The sequence below is a fragment of the Chenopodium album genome, chromosome 8 (genome assembly GCF_948465745.1).
Source record: "Chenopodium album chromosome 8, dcCheAlbu1.1, whole genome shotgun sequence".
Taxonomy (NCBI): Eukaryota; Viridiplantae; Streptophyta; class Magnoliopsida; order Caryophyllales; family Amaranthaceae; genus Chenopodium; species Chenopodium album.
In genome coordinates, this window is record NC_137841.1 from 65,651,584 (window position 1) to 65,668,784 (window position 17,201).

The 17,201-nt window shown below is 36.5% G+C and overlaps 2 protein-coding genes across 2 annotated transcripts; one reads left to right on the top strand and one right to left on the bottom strand.

Moving 5' to 3' along the window:
* Positions 1-232: 232 nt before the first annotated feature.
* Positions 233-8,150, bottom strand: LOC145556293 (elongation factor Tu, mitochondrial-like). Its single transcript, XM_081617945.1, has 12 exons — positions 7,855-8,150; positions 6,660-6,735; positions 6,417-6,509; positions 6,259-6,333; positions 5,546-5,650; positions 3,791-3,881; positions 3,441-3,646; positions 2,957-3,040; positions 2,718-2,783; positions 2,562-2,624; positions 1,506-1,746; positions 233-553 (listed from the first exon to the last, which is right to left on the bottom strand). The coding sequence occupies exons 1-12, from the start codon at positions 8,043-8,045 to the stop codon at positions 483-485; spliced, it is 1,362 nt and encodes a 453-aa protein (XP_081474071.1). The 5' UTR covers positions 8,046-8,150; the 3' UTR covers positions 233-482.
* A 2,550-nt stretch (positions 8,151-10,700) lies between these two features.
* Positions 10,701-16,908, top strand: LOC145642015 (histone-binding protein MSI1-like). Its single transcript, XM_081693063.1, has 8 exons — positions 10,701-10,857; positions 11,104-11,163; positions 11,260-11,630; positions 13,287-13,613; positions 13,939-14,091; positions 15,127-15,251; positions 15,387-15,482; positions 16,526-16,908. The coding sequence occupies exons 3-8, from the start codon at positions 11,286-11,288 to the stop codon at positions 16,758-16,760; spliced, it is 1,281 nt and encodes a 426-aa protein (XP_081549189.1). The 5' UTR covers positions 10,701-10,857; positions 11,104-11,163; positions 11,260-11,285; the 3' UTR covers positions 16,761-16,908.
* Positions 16,909-17,201: the final 293 nt, after the last annotated feature.

Sequence of the window (17,201 nt, forward strand, 5' to 3'; positions counted from 1 at the left end):
ATTCCCAATACTTATCTACGAAACCTGCAGAGCGATTTACAACTCCGTCAATGCAGCAGCCAGTAGTTGGTAAAACCAAGTTGTAACAGTCTGATTTCTAGGAGGTTTGAGGATTATAGGAGCATTGTGCTCCAGGTGGAAAACATCCGGCCTTGGGGTGCACTATCATCAGTAGGACTAGGTCCATTACATATGCATAAACGGTGACCAAGGTTGTGGCCAATGGTAACAATTATGCAACTCCAAGAAAATTATTTACTCAACCATCAAAACCGGTTGAATTATGAGCGTTTCTTGTGAACTACAAAGTGAGCATTTGCTTGATAAAGAAATCAATTCTATCTGATTTTAAATGAGTCCTACTACTTTTCATGTCAAATTCAAAAGTACACGGATCCAGACTCGTCTTCAAAAACTAGGCATCCTTGGTGTAAAATCCAAGTATCCAACTTCAACGTTCTCTATGTCCAACCTCAGCACTTCTAGCTGATAACTTTCGAAACCACACCAGCACCAACTGTTCGTCCTCCCTCCCTCAAAGCAAATCTTTGCCCTGTTTGAAGACAGTGAGTTAGTGCTACTACATCAGTGGATTATCATTTTATTCAACATAACAAGAACCTGACAAAGTTGAAGTGCTAAACAGAGCAGAACCAACTAATGGTTTTTTGGAATAAATACTCGTCAAAGGCACTAGTAAGCAGGTATCATTGAATCAATCTGTCACCGGATTCTGTTAGATTCATCTTATACTCCTGAGATCTCCAGAGGAAACCACCAATCTTTCATTAAATTAAATCACTAAAACCAAAAAGCATGACTTGTAAAGTATACATTCTCTTTAATCACTCAGCACTCGTAAAGGTCTCTTTGGGCAACGTTCCCCAAGTGAAAATTGTCAGCAAACAGCTCAATCAAAGATCAAAATTTATATTCTCTTCTTACTACAATGGCCAGAATCTCAGAACAAAGGGCAAGTTCACGAAGAATTCAATTACAGATCTGCAATATTAAATTATTAAGTGTTGCAAAAAAGAGCATACATCTTTGACTCCTATCAAGCCATACTTACTACTTCCAAGAGAAAATTCGATAATAGTCACTCTCCCAATCATTGGTAGAAAGTTAAAAAAATGAGGCTGCAATTTTCATAAATCAATTTTTGTCACAAACTACGGTTTTTGTGCATCAATTTAACTAACTTATCATTATTCTCAGAGTTTTAACTTACAGATTTTTATTTTTTTGAACAAAAGTTTTAACTTACAGCTCATCCAACTAAAGTCCACTTTTATTGCTTACTTATTCTACCACATACAGACAGTCAGAATGGCTATTAGCTAGCCACGCTAGGATCTAGGAGCCGGGCAATGTAGGCTGAAACTAATGAGATGAAAAGACCAGCCTTTTAAAATATTAACCACAGACACTAGCATTGAAGTTACAGTCTTAAACCAAACCACACAGCATCATAACTTATGCAATGGTACAAAAGAGCTTCATACCTGGTTCAAGAGGAACAGGTGATATCAATTCAAAAGTAGCAGTCACATTGTCACCAGGCAAAACCATCTTTACTTCTTCTGGCAACTCAATTTTTCCAGTAACATCTGCTGTTCTCAAATAGAACTGAGGCCTATAGTTGGAGACGAAGGCTGTGTGACGACCACCCTCATCCTTGGTGAGAACATATATTTCTGCTTCAAACCTTTTGAATGTTTTGCAACTTCCTGGTTTAGCAATTACCTAAAGTAATCAAGAGATATAGTACATCAATAGCAGCTTAATGATTTAGTTTCAAGCACAAACTGAAGTTGATCATTAAAAATGCAGGTAAATACAACTTTAACTTACATTTGAAGAAATAAAACGAAGAGCAAAATAATTCATGAGAAACCATAGGAAGTCCAAGCATTTGCTAGTCTTACAGGTCCTTCACATGCCTTCTATTATTTCTTTCCTTATCCATATAGATGATAACATAACCGGTTGGTTGAACCAATTATAAAGTATCAAATGCCTTCCATAATTTCTTTTCTTTTTCATCCAGTACTTAATTGGTTTCTTTCCTAATCCACCCTATACTTGAAGTTTTTCCATTTAAGACATTAGGAACTCAACTATTATCTTTAGTGTAATGCCACTTGAGTGATTAAGGTATGGTTATAGAATTATAGTTGCCTTGCTTTTCATTAATACCTTGTAAATGGCTAAGCATCTATGTCCCAATGAGTATGACCTTATCCTTGACTTATGGAAAGCTCTGTATTCTCTAATATTACCATACAGGCATACATCTTCAATTATGAGTTCATAAACCATAAAGATTACATCAAAATTATTTGTATAACAGAAAAATATGAAATAAGCCAGAAAACAGTGTTAAAATCAACAGAAATAGAGCACACAATGTTCTTCTGACTTTTTTTTTCCATGTGTGTATCATGTGTGGGAAGAAATAAAGGGGGGGGGGGGGGGGGGGGAGGAATACCTAAAAACCAAAAATTGATTGCAAGTGAGATGAGAATGTGAGGTTAACACAATAGACTAGATCAGTGTACCTGTCCTCGCTGTACATCTTCCCTCTTCAGTCCACGCAAAAGAAGACCCACATTGTCTCCAGCCTAGGATACATTATACACGCAGAATTTTTAGTCACATACCATACAAAATATAACATATATGCAAATTGCAAGAATCAACTTCAATCATTTTACCTGACCGTGATCCAAAATTTTCTTAAACATTTCCACACCAGTCACTGTAGTTTTCACTGGACCACCCTGCAGTGTAAACAGTAGGATCAAAATGAACACTAGTTACAGTTTTAAGGAAAGAAAACATCTTCATCAACATTTCACCAGTAAAATTTGTAAAGCATACATAAGTTTTAGGTTTCAAATAGCTCATCATATTACAAAAAATTAAAAATCATAGCAGCAAGTTTCAACTGTACCGGCATTAGCCCCAAAATCTCTACATCCTCTCCGACTTTGATCATGCCCTGTTCAACACGACCAGTCACCACTGTTCCACGTCCCTGTATCAGGAGATAATAAAAATCAGCTTTGCCAATGTAGGCCCTCTCACCACTACTTTATCTATGATGAATTGTCACTTAATATCTATAGAATGTGTCAAAAACAAACCTCAGCTACGAGAAGGTTAGCATAGTAAATTATACTAGTTGCTCTACCAATATTATTTATAGCATTCAGTATTACATTATTACTATCTACCTTAATTATCACAAAATAGTAAGCAGTTAAGCACACCCTTACTGTTTAATGTTCACAACTCTTCGTGTTTAAAATATCAATTTCAAGCAATATCAAGTACAGACTCATATACCATCAATGCCTAACAATATAACAAATAAGCAAGCAGAAAATGTCAATAACTCTTATTCTATAGAAAAAACCGACATAAGTCTTGTGTACCTGAATCGAGAAAACATCCTCAACTGGCATCAAGAAAGGTTTGTCAAGAACACGGACAGGGTCGGGAATGTATTCATCGACAGCATCCATTAGCTTCAGGATGGCTTGCCTCCCAATTTCATCATTTGTGCCTTGCAAGGCAGACAAGGCTGAACCCCTAACAATAGGGATATCATCCCCAGGGAATTTGTAGAAGCTGAGAAGTTCTAAATGCCCCCAAAGTATTGCATCAACAGACAAAAAGGTCATATTAAAGCAAATTGCTAGTACATAAATCATCACTCTACAAAATCCACTACTTATTTTTTTGGCAACAATCCTATAATAACAGTCAATAATTTTAAACTTACCACGGAGTTCCATTTCTACCAACTCAATTAGCTCTGGGTCATCCACAGCATCCACTTTGTTCAAAAAACAAACCAATGATGGCACACCAACCTACAAGGAAAGTGAGAAACAAATTAAAACATTTAGATAGTTGAATATGACAGGATCTTACTCCCACCATCCCATGAGTTAAATGTATCTTATTCGTATGTCCCATAGTAAATAATTTTTCTTTCAAGTAACTTCTCTACTTTTGTTTCTAAAATTTGGCCCCACATCCACCCAATTTTTGCTCCATGATTTTTCACTCGCCATAAGCTCAGTGCAAAATTCAACATAATGCTTGTTCACTAGACAGAAAGAGTAATATACTACCATGAAGAGTTGTGATTCAACCAAAACTTGTATATCTCACAAGACTCGGAGAGCATGTGCTCTCCTAACCTTTTGTATTCTTCAAATGATGGTCATTCTCTACAAAGACCAGAAATCCAGCATCTTTAGAGTCATTACTAGAATTCTAACCCAAAATTATGTATTTTTGCTTCAGCAATTTGAATCTTACAAACAACTGTATCCCACTCATGCTACAAAACCCATTATCAATTAGGAAAAATTGACATTTGCTACCGCCGAAAGCACCTTGTATCACGTTTGCTACCCGTTTAAAAAAATATTTTATTTTGCTACCACCTAAAATCACACAATTAAAATTTCACTACCACTTAACGGAATCCGTTAAGATTCCGTTAAGTTTATTCAAAATAAAAAATAAAAAAAAGTAACCCAACCACCCCCTCCCCCGCCGGCGGCCAAAGCTTCAGCCAGCGCCGGCGCGAACCCACCCCCTCCCTTTCTCCCACCCCTACGCAGCCAATGAGCCTTCCCTTTCCCGTTCTCGCTGCCCCGACCCCCACCCCGAACCCAAAACCACACTTTTCCCCTTCCTCCCACCGGAATCCACCCCCCCTCCCCTGCCCCGTTCTCTCCACCGAAATCCCCTCCCCTTCCCTTACCCTTTTCGGTCATCCCTAACCCTAAATTACCACTCCAAAACCATCTCAAACAAAACCCTAAAATTCGTTTAGGGTGGTTTGGGGCTGGTGGTTTAGGATTAGGGATGGCCGAAAGGGTAAGGGAAGGGGAGGGGGGTCGATTTCGGTGGGGGGATTTCTGTTGGGGGAAAGGGAAAGGGGGTGTTTTCCGTTTCGGTGTGGGGATCGGGGCAGCAAGAACGGGAAAAGGGAGGGGGGTTGGTTGCGTAGGTGGGGGAAAGGGAGGGGTGGGGGTAGTGCCGGATGGGGGGAGGGGGTGGGGTTGCGCCGGTGCCGGCAGGGGGGAGGGGTGGCAGTTGAGGGGAGGGGTGGCAGTTGAGGGGACGGGTGGCAGTGAAGTGGAGGGGTGGCTGCAAGGTGGTTGAACGGTGGCTAACGGAAACAGTAACGGCCTTAGTCTTTGGTAGTGAAATATATATTTTAGGGATTTGTATGGTAGCAAAATAAAATATTTTCTTAAACGGGTAGCAAATATGATACAGGGTGCTTTCGGTGGTAGTAAATGTCAATTTTTCCTATCAATTAGCCTTTTTCCCTTCATCGCTTTTCTTGCTCTAAAAATGGGATATTGGAACAGCTATACTTCCAATGTGCAAAATATATAAACAAGGAAGTACATGGGATGCACTGTCTGATGTAAAATAGAAAATGGACAAGAAAGAGGGATGCAGCCCAGTACATAATGCACCAATGCAGATATTCTAACAGTTATTGAAGCACCTGACGGGCAAGTAGAATATGCTCCTTGGTCTGTGGCATGGGCCCGTCAGGAGCAGACACAACAAGAATACCACCATCCATCTGAGCAGCTCCAGTAATCATGTTCTGTTAAATCCAAAACAAATAAAATTTAGCACATAAGTAGCAAGAACTGTACAGACCTTTAATATAACTCCTGAACATTACAAATGGTGGCTGATAAATAAAAATATCCTATGGACTATAATGTAAAACTCTAAAAGAGATTACTAAAGGAGAAATTTCATTGCTATCTACCAATAGATATTTCACTGTCTGACACAAAGGACAAATAGAAGCCCACAAGCAAGAGGAAAACATTCATGAAAGAAAGCCATGATATAATAGCTTTCAGTAGGGTTTCTCGGTAACAAGAAATTCACAATAATACAAAAATACAAGAACAAATAATAGAAGCAAAGAAGCTAGCAAGAGTTCAAAGACAAAACTGTTTCAGGTGAACATAATAAATGATATATGAAACTTCCAGAAAAAGCCTATAAAAATGTTTCTAGTTTTCTACTCCTACCTATGGCACAGAAGATGCCAAGGCAAGATTGAATTCTATAAATAGATGTTCCCAAACAAAAGATGCCAAAGTAAAGAATCATGTGTTCCCAAACAAAACTTTTATCCCCACCCCCCACCAACCCGCCCTGCTACAACCAAAAAAAAAAAAAAAAAAAGCTGCTTACCTTGACATAATCAGCGTGTCCAGGACAATCAACATGTGCATAGTGTCGCTTTTTAGTCTCATACTCTACATGTGCCTGCAAAATCAATTAATTTGATCTTGGATCATAAATTTTCAGTCAAGTACAGAGGCACTAAGACAAGCATGCAGTCTGCTAACCGTTGCAATGGTAATTCCTCTCTTCTTCTCTTCAGGAGCTTTGTCAATTTCATCAAAGGCAACAGCCTTGGCATTCCCTTCTTCTGCCAAAACCTATCCAAATAAAGATCACAATTTCAGTCATACATCCTATTTGACCTAGTTATGATAGAGGGAAAATATGAGGCATCTACCAGCAAAGCCAAGGGAGGAATAAAAGAAGCAAGTCAAAGGAATGAATATACAAATAATAGCTCAATACACCTTTGTGATTGCTGCAGTCAATGTTGTCTTCCCGTGATCAACATGTCCAATAGTTCCTACGTTGACATGAGGCTTTCTGTATCATCAAAGAAAGAAAAAACAATTAAGAATCTACAAATAATAAGGAAAGGTATACTACTTCAACTGATTATCTTGTTATGACCCTTTCCTTAATATCTTATGATTCCTTATGACGATTCATGTTAGCCGACCCCAAATCATTTTGGGAAAAGGCTTTGTTGTTGTTGTTGTAAAATAAAATCAGGAAGTCCTTCATGAATTTCTACATCTCAGAACTAAGTAATCTTTATTCAGGAACTTGAAAGCTTGTGGAATTGAGAGCTAATTGGTCAAGACAACTTAATTTATGCCTCTATATTGTGCATAGTGCAGGTTCGGTTCGGTTCAGTAATTATAACACATGTGACACATGAACCTAATTGCTCTCATATTACTGTAGACATAATTAAGACATGTATCATCTTATCATTACAACAGCTAACAACGTATGTGGCTATAATAACTAGTGGAAAAGATTAAATGGTTAATGATTCGATTACTACTCATCCATTTAAACACTATTTTTTTATCATATTCCTTCAAATCATATCTTGAGCTACTTAACACAGTCCTTATCTTTCAAATGAGCAATACGTCGACTTCAAGAATTTCGTTGACTTAAAGAATTTACTTGTTGAGAACAAATCTATAAGGGGTGATTAGTATAACCTGGGTAACATTTTACGAGGATAGCAGAATTTCAGTAAAGATAGTCATAAATTGACTTTAACCATGAAATGCATACTAAAGCAAGCAAAAAACACTAAATGTCTGAAATGACTTAATTGAAAAATCCAATTGAAATCCTACAAAATGTGTTCCCAAGAGATCAAATCATTTCAACAAAATAATAAATGCATTTCTTACAATTAACCAAAAATTGCTAAAATACAGTTGATTTCCCAATTTGTGTATTAAAATCAACATAGCATTTTTTTCAAAATGAACTATTCAGGCTTGATCTCAAAATGACGAGCTCAAATGATGCACACAAATCATCAAAACACAATCAACTTCAAATTCGAAGAATTCATCTACCAAATGTCAGATCATTTCCTACTAACTCAACACAAAAACACACTCATTTTCGAACAAATAACAGAAAAATCAAATTCAAAAGTAAGAGAAGTCATACGATCGTGTAAAGGTAGCCATAGATCGCAACCAAGAGGAGAGAGAAGAAGACTCATTTCTGGAAGCTTGTTCAACAATGGCGGAAGTAGGAGAGAGAAGAGCTCGACAAGCGTTGGAGTAGAAATGGATTTGGTGAGAAGAAGAAGGAAGAAGTCGTTTGGAATTAGGGTTTCGCAGAGCAATTGATGCCATTTTAGGCGATTTGAGGAAGAAGATTGGGGAAAATGAGGACAGAAGAGGGTTTTAGCCGCACCAGAAAACGGAATCTGAGGGTTTTAGGATTTTGTGTTTTTAGGGGTTTTTCTTTACTTTCGAATGTGGAGGAAGAAGAGTGGTGTGTGGTTTTTGGGCCTTTTTTTGGGCTGCATTAATTATATGGAATGGGCTACTAAGTTTGTCTCTTTATTGGATTGGAGCCCAACCTGGTAAAAATATGATCGGGTCAAAGTCGGGTTTATTTTGTCTTGTCACTTAATTAAATTCTCACGATATGAAAAAAAAAAGGGAAAAAATTTACATTTGGACCGGATCAAGAAAACTATAAATTTACATTTCTCAACCCTGAGGTTTATTGGTTATCTCTAGCCTCGTCTGGACCATTTTTCAGTCAAAATTAGTTTTTAAACGATAAACAAATAGATGAAAACAACTTAAATCAATTCAGTTACTAACATACCCCTTACTTAAAACCACACCATCACTTAGCCCACCATCTAGCTATCTAAGCCATCAAAATGACCATTGCCCAATCGGCCCTCACCACCCAATTTACCCACCATGTAGAAATTTTTCCCTTTTTTTATCAATGTCGAAATTATTATACCAATGCACGCATCACATGCATAAAAGACTGATATACATAACAGAAAGATAAATATATATTGTTTATATTCTTTCAATATTACTACATACAGAGAGTGCACTAGGTTCAAGAAAGTGGGGAAAGGAACAAAGAAAGATAAAATTACAAAACTTGTCTATGTGACTATAAACATTAACTAAGGGTCTGTTAACATTTACTGAACTGAGCTAAACTGAACTGATTGGAGCTTAAGTGAACTGAATAGAGATGAAATGAATATTTTATGAGAGAAGGAATTAGGATCTGAACTGAACTAAAATGAAATTAAGCTGAAGTGAACAGACCCTAAAGCAACACTAATTTCAAATTTAGGGGATATTAGATATTTGCATTGTGAACAAAATATTTATTTACTTAAAGTGGGTATGTTACAAAATTTGTGAAGATTTCTATGGAAATTATCGTTGTAGTGTAAAAGGAATGAAAGAAGTATATATATATATATATATATATATATATATATAAAGGTTTAAATATGTGTGATGAATTTCTAGCATGTTCAAATGATATGTGATAACTTTAATTAATATAGGGTTGAACTAACATGCATCAAAATTAGGCTTAAAAGCCAAAAAATTGATCTGAAATGCGAGTAGCTGAACTGAAATATTAGAGTTAGGAAAGACTTCTTTAAATTAGTAAGAACCTAAACTAGAAGTATGGGTAATTGACTTGAATATTAATGATTGAGTCAGTTGAATATCACATGTACACTCATTTTCTTTTGAATAATGAAGACTACATCCTTTCCAAACTGCAACTTTTCCCATAGATCCTAATAATATGACATTTTAGCTTTTATTAGATGTTGCTTTTTATTAATTGGTCAAAGAATTAAAAAGCTAGATGGCTCCTTTACCCTCCTAAGCTAGCTCACTTATTTGTTATTGTTGGATGCAAGGATTTAAAATCATGAGACTACCAATAACCTCTATTGTGCACCATCCACCTTGATCATGAACTCCAAAATGTTTCAAGACATGCAACAAGGGACCTTAACCTCGTCTCAAATGTATGTCATCCCTTATATAGTTCAATTTGTTTTTGGTTATAGTTCACTTGTTTACGTAGTTAAGTTTGTGTGTCGTTCTCTTGTTGATGTGTTTTCTTATGCAAGAAAAGTGAAAACTTGATAAAGTATGTTAATTTCCAATAGGAATCCTTTTTTTTTAATTTTTTTTTTTGTTATTTCTTTTGATGATTTCAATGCTGCCTCATAACATGTAGTTGATCACCCCTTTCAATTAACAAATAAGGACCTTCACAAATGTCGCAACTTGTTCACGGCATCACCATTTTAGCTCCAATGCCCTGTAGCCACATAGAGAACAAACATATAGAGAACAAATCTATTCTTGTTCTCGGTATAAGTAGCACCTCCCTAATGATAGCCTTATACTTCACCATGATCCACCTCATTTTCTCTTTTTTGTTCGACTTTGTAACTTAACCAATTAACCCTAAATATACATTTTATGTGCAACCTTGGCCTTCTTTGACCCATCTTTGCTCCCCTTTTATTTCCTCAGCTTGGACTTTGGTTGTTGTTTCCCATCATCATATTTGGCTTATTGCTCCCTATCCATTATTTGATCATAGTACCACTACATATTTCCTCATTTAATACCAATTCAAGCATAGAGAATAATACACGGTGGATATTTTCTTCATAGTCTCAGGATATATATTTTCAAAATAACATCTTTACTTACCTTATTAGTTTTCAAGTTCACTCATCAAAAACTTGAAAATTACCATCCTCCACTACCTTATCAAACGCTATTATTTGAATCAACTAGTGTTTTGACAAAGACAAGACAATAAAAATTACTCTAAAACATATTATCGAGCGCACCCTTTATTATTAACGCAAAACAAACAATGAATAGTTGGTTTTAAAATCGGGTTTCAGAAGATCGTGTAGAGTGTGGTTTAGATCAAATCACCCATGACCCAACCCTTAGCCATAACCTTAAAGCCCTCTTGTTTTACACTAGGATTTCCCGCTTCTTCTAATACCTCACTCTTCCGTAACCTCCCTTTATAGTTTCTCTCTTTCTCTTACTTTCTCTCTCATCTCCCTCCATTCTCTCTCCTCGCCGCTCCCGCCACCGCAGTTGCCGTTTCTTTCTCTCTCATCAGGTGACTATTTCTTATCTACTTTTTTTGTTTCTGATTTTCTGTTGATTTCGGTAGCTTAGATTTGGTAATTTAACTGTTATTTGCATTTTAATTTCCTTACTGTAGTTTCTTTTGTTAGGGTAAAAATTCTGCCATTTTTGCTAATGTTGTGGGTATTTTGTGAATTTGTTTTTGAATTTAATTTGATGTGAATCTGTAGATTTGTGGTTTGATTTTGATTTTGGAATTTGATTTATTTGTTTTTAGGGTAAAGGGTTTCAGGAATTGTGGTGTGAAGACTGAAGTGTTTAATTTGATTGGAAAAAGGTGAGTGATTTTGAAAAGAACTGAGATTTGTTGATGAGAAGTTGAAAATTGGGGTTTTTTATTTTTTGCTGAAAGTTTGAATTTTGGTGTTTCTAGGGTTTTTGGGTAGACAAGGGTTTCTGATGGGGAAGGATGAGGAAGAGATGAGAGGGGAGATTGAAGAGAGGTTGATAAATGAGGAGTACAAGATATGGAAGAAGAATACCCCGTTTTTGTATGATTTGGTAATCACTCACGCGCTTGAGTGGCCGTCTCTTACTGTTGAGTGGCTCCCCGATCGAGATGAGCCTCCCGGGAAGGATTACTCGGTGCAGAAGATGATTCTGGGGACCCATACTTCTGAGAATGAGCCGAATTATCTTATGTTGGCTCAGGTTCAACTCCCACTTGAAGATGCTGAGAATGATGCCCGGCATTATGATGACGAACGGTCTGATATGGGTGGATTCGGTTGTGCCAACGGAAAGGTATCCTTTTCTTCTTGGCTCTTTTATTTATTTATATGTTTGGATTTTTGTCTTTTCACGGTCATTTGCTCACATTTGTGTCATTCTCTGTGTGGAGTTATTAATTGAAATATTGATTTGATGTTACATGTTAGGAATATAAAGATTTATACCCAATCAACGTGGCAACGTGCACAAGCTGATACTTTCTTTGCTCCATATCACCTGCAACATACCCTTATGGAACACATTTTAAGAATAATATTTGATTGTTTAAATGAGCAAATTAATCAAAATAATTTAAATACAGGGACATGGTAACCTATAAGTTATCGTTGCTAAATTTATTTCGATCAATTTGCTCATTTCACAATCAATTTTCCTTCACAAAATGTGGGGCCAAGGGGTATGTTGCAAGTAATATGGAGTAGAGAGGTATATTGAAAAACAAGTTTCACATATGGATTTATGGAATGATTTTATGCTCACCTTGCCTAGTTGGTTTATCTACTATCATTCACATTGGCTCCTAGCTTTATGTTTTTGCGATGCCCACAGGCTATACAGGCTTGAAGCCATGAAGAGCCTGCCAAATGCTCGTGGATCACAATCTTGCTCTCAATTAGATATTGTATTAATCCCAGGAAAATGGTGGCTCATTTATTGGTGACTGCTAGGGTCAAAAGTTAGTTTCATTTATTGATAACGATGGATGTATTGCCAATTTTTTGCTGATTCTGCTGGAATTACTCGATCCACCCGATAATATTAGACCCTTATCTGTTGCTCATGATCTGACCTTGTTAGTTTGCCCCATGATACTGTACCCTATTGGTCCCAACCTCCCAAGGCTCCAAGTCATGCGTTCATGCTTGTTGTGGATATTCGGTGTTTTTAGAAAGTGCCAATTGTTTACTGAAAGTGTGGAAGCTCAGATAACATGCTGAATTCGAATGCACAAGAAATCTGTAATTGTTTCTATAAGAATAACAATAAGGAAATGTAGAAGGTATTTTGGAATCAAATTACTTCATTATCTTGAGTTTGACGACCAAATGTGCCAGGTTTAACACTTGCTTGTTGCTGTTATGGTGAACCAAGTATTTGATATGGTTGGAGTTAAGAAATTAAAGAAGGCTACTTATTTATTTATTGATATGTTTCCTTAATACGGAGTATTTTGCTGTGATTGCTTGATTTAGCCCCAACTTTATTATAAAAAATTAAAGTGGCAACATGCTTTTTTCTTGATTTGTTAACCTTGCAAAGGTTTGGATGTTGTTGCTTTTCTCTGTTAGATAAATGCTTAAATCCCTGTACGCTTAAATGACCTCAATATTTTGACCAACTCTTTTGGGCAAAGTATTTATTAGACTTTAGTGCTCTTTTATGGTCTCATATTAACCATGTTTAAATTCCATGTCTTTCCATCTTCTAGTAACTATTGTACAATGCTACTTCTTATGAACTCATTTGGATAGTATTATAAACTCATTGATCAATTTGCATGAATGCATGATACTCATTTCTTAATGAGCTTTTAAAATATCGTGTTGTACATAGCTGTACCCTTATCGATGAAGATTGTTATATTGTTTGCCTTTAATAGAAAGCTAACTTGGGAGTTAAGATATTATCATCTGTGCTACATTAATATGCTTCTATCTGTTTTTTCAGGTACAAATTATACAGCAGATAAACCATGATGGAGAGGTTAATCGGGCTCGCTATATGCCTCAGAATTCGTTCATAATTGCCACCAAAACAGTGAGTGCAGAAGTATATATATTTGACTACAGTAAACATCCATCAAAGCCACCACTCGATGGTGCATGTAATCCGGATTTGAGGTTACGAGGCCACAGCACTGAAGGTTATGGTTTGTCATGGAGTAAATTTAAGCAGGGCCATTTATTGAGTGGTTCTGATGATGCTCAGATTTGTCTTTGGGACATAAATGCGACTCCTAGAAACAAAAATCTGGATGCAATGCAAATATTTAAGGTATATCTTTTTGTCAGACAAACTAAAAATTGTTTCGTGCTTTTTATATGCTTTTGCAAATTCTGCGATTCACAGATTAAAATGCTTAGTATCTTTAAATTTTCTTTCACTTAAGATGGCCAAATATTATTTGTGAATCTGTTATTATTGTTAACTTATTCATTTTTTGGTTATTATGTACCAAATGCTGTAAATTACAGTATATCAGATGAAAACAATGGTGCACGTAAGGGGTGTGTTTATCTTCTTAGTGATGTTTTATGGGCGCACTTTAATTTTCTTTATTTGGATACAACATCATGATGATAGTGATCTGCATATGTAGGTTCATGAAGGTGTTGTTGAAGATGTTTCATGGCATTTGAGACATGAATACTTATTTGGCTCTGTCGGAGATGATCAGTATCTTCTTATATGGGACCTTCGAGCTCCGTCAGTTACCAAGCCTGTCCAGTCTGTTATTGCCCATCAAAGTGAGGTGAGCCATAATTGTTATTGGGGTTGCAGGCAATTTTATCATCAGAATATTGTTATGAGTGGCTTTGGTTTAATTAAAGCTTTCTTCTGTACTCTGCTCCCCTACATTGATTATTGGTCTAAGATTTATAAATTGCCTACAGATATAGGCATCATAATCTCTCCTTTAAACACAGTTCTCACTTTCTCTTTTGGCTAAATGGTCAGAGTTCCCAAATTAAGTTATATGACTCGTATAACTTTGATTCTCAGCTCGTGGAATGACGTAGTTGGTAAAGGCATATCCTTTTGATACATAGGAGTAGAAAGGAAAACATAATTGCTATGACAGTTAAGACCCAGAATATACTGGTTTTAAAATTTTATTAATAGTACAAGTAATTTAATTTATTTTTCGGTTAACTGTCAAATTAGGACTAAACCTTAAACACATGATACTTGACGTAACTTGTATATTGAAAAAGCAATACATAAAATATGTGGAGTTCTGATGTTAGAAAATCATCTGTAAATTGGGTTAGATAGAAAAAAACATATCCATATGGATATTGTTTGAAACCTAATTTGCCATTGAGGTGAGCCAAATCACTCTTTTATTTGCCCAGATAATCTTCAATTGCAATATGATAAATTATTCTATAATATTCCACTTATTTAGGCAACAGTGGCTGCCCCTAATGGTTGCCTGACTCAGGTTGTGATCTTTTGTACTGTGGTCAGGCCCTCAACCTGTCCCCCCCCCCCCCCCCCCCCCCAAAAAAAAAAAAAAAAAGAAAAAAGAAAAAAGAATTGTTTCTTGGCGCTTTGTTTAATGATTTTTAAAATGTATGAAATTTGGTTTGTGTATGTAAGAATGTACCATTGTGCTGGGTTGTTTTCATTGTTCATAGAATTCACAAACTGTCTTTTTTGTTAGGCTAAAAAAATTGTTGGTGTGTAATTTTGTTTCTTGAAGCAGTCCCTTTTCTGGAGGCTGTTTTGTCCTCTCTGGAATTAAGTTATACTTGTTCACATGATTTTATTTTCAATCTGTCAGGTGAATTGCTTGGCTTTTAATCCTTTTAATGAATGGGTTGTGGCTACGGGTTCAACTGATAAGACTGTCAAGTTGTTTGATCTAAGGAAACTCAACACTGCACTGCATACTTTTGATTGTCACAAGTAAGAATGAACAATTCTTTCCTATTTGTTTCCCTTTATCACAGAACTTTGAAGTTTCATACTTTCATTCAATGATTTAGTGAGGCATTGCTCTGCTACTTGGCATCTAATTGTGAAATGTGTACGATGTGGCAGGGAGGAGGTCTTCCAAGTTGGGTGGAGTCCTAAAAATGAGACTATCTTGGCTTCGTGTTGTCTTGGTAGGAGACTGATGGTGTGGGATCTTAGCAGGTAACTGCTGTTTGTTTGTGTGGTTTTTGTGCATGTCTTCTCTTGCTTTGTTGGTGCATACTTTATAGACTAAAGGAATAATCAGTTTTTGGCAAGTACCTTGAAATTCCTATTTTTGATGTTAAATGTCTATTCGGGCAAGTAAATAGTAGATATAATCAGAATTTGAAGTGTCAATTGTGATTTTATTCAGTAATTGCTGGAGAAAACCAAACAAGTTAATTCCGCTAACTTGCTAAGTTATGCATAGGCAGTTAGCTGCCAGAAATGGTGGGGGGTGTATTGCACGTCTTTTGTCACATCATTGAATGACATATTATCAATCACAGACTTGGTTTAGAAATGTAGACTTGTCTTGGAGTTCGAAATTCCTAATGCATTAGTTGCAGTCCATTTATGTGGTAGCGGACTGTATTGCATGTCTCTTGGAGTTTGAATGAGTTTTTATTTTTATTTTCTTGAAGATGACATAAAAGCTAAATAGAATTCCACTTTTAAAAGTAATTAAATTGGCAAGCCCGAGTGAAGCTCACTTACCTTGTACAGAGGGCTTATTCAGTCATTTGTTTGTCCTTGCGTTGGAGTAATGAAGTACTGGAGCTGCACTGCCGCAGTAAGGCCAGTGACTATCTTTTGTTTGCATGTATAAGATTATCATCATCAAGAAATAATATGTTTTGTGTTCTGTTGAATTAATTTTTTTAAAACTATCTTTTGTTACATTTGTGTGGAGCAATGGGTGATGTGCATGCGTTAGGTTTAAATAAAATTAAAGAAATTCGTGGTCAATTTTACTTATGTTTTTGTTTGTCCCTAAAATTGAATATGGAATAGCTGCAAATAAGTTTATATGTTTGCTAGAGCATATGGTTTAAATGAGCTATAAACTGTATGTTACTTTGGTGAGAAGAAAATCTACATGAATATCAAGTGATGCATTCTCTTGTATAGTGTCTGAGGGGGAGTCAGTGTAGTTGCTGCTCCTTGTTTAGGTAAAACTCTAGCTTTCTCTAAATCTGCTTGAATTTTTTCTTAATTCGCAGAATTGATGAAGAACAAACCCCAGAGGATGCTGAAGATGGTCCGCCGGAGTTGCTCTTCATTCATGGAGGCCATACCAGCAAAATCTCCGACTTCTCATGGAATCCGTGTGAAGATTGGGTTGTTGCTAGTGTTGCCGAGGATAACATTCTTCAAATATGGCAGATGGCTGAGAACATATACCATGACGAAGATGATTTATCAACAGATGATGCAACTGCTGTCAAGGGCTCTTAGATTTAATTTGTAGGGTTAATTATGGGGAGTAGGTACATTTAGGGTTTGTGTATTTCCTGTTTTCTGGGTACATGAATTTACTAAGTTGAACCAGCCATCTTTATGCTCTAATCTCCTATGAGTTGGTAAAATTGATCGTTATGTATTATCCATCTTGGAGAGATGCAAGGTTCGATTCTTATTAATGACAAATCCCCTCCCCTCTTCCCCGGGCATTGTCAGGTGATAGGAGCACTTAATGTAGTATGAAGTATGCCTCAAAATAGAATCTGTCTTTCTCTTTGGTTTTGTGTGTATTTACCTAATAAATATCCCTGGTTTTCTATTGGGGTGGAGAGATGCGAGGTTCGATTCTTATCAATGACAAATCCCCTCCTCCCCTCTTCCCCGGGCATTGCCAGCCAGGTGATAGGAGCACTTTATGTAGTGTGGAGTATGCCT

Excerpts from the sequence above, each read along its gene's own strand:
- LOC145642015 (XM_081693063.1), top strand. The coding sequence starts at position 11,286 with ATGGGGAAGGATGAGGAAGAGATGAGAGGGGAGATTGAAGAGAGGTTG. Across the intron at positions 11,631-13,286 it reads TCGGTTGTGCCAACGGAAAG|GTACAAATTATACAGCAGAT; the intron begins GTATCCTTTTCT and ends CTGTTTTTTCAG. Across the intron at positions 14,092-15,126 it reads TTATTGCCCATCAAAGTGAG|GTGAATTGCTTGGCTTTTAA; the intron begins GTGAGCCATAAT and ends TCAATCTGTCAG.
- LOC145556293 (XM_081617945.1), bottom strand. The coding sequence starts at position 8,045 with ATGGCATCAATTGCTCTGCGAAACCCTAATTCCAAACGACTTCTTCCT. Across the intron at positions 6,510-6,659 it reads TGACTGCAGCAATCACAAAG|GTTTTGGCAGAAGAAGGGAA; the intron begins GTGTATTGAGCT and ends TTATTTGGATAG. Across the intron at positions 2,784-2,956 it reads AGATTTTGGGGCTAATGCCG|GGTGGTCCAGTGAAAACTAC; the intron begins GTACAGTTGAAA and ends TTTACACTGCAG.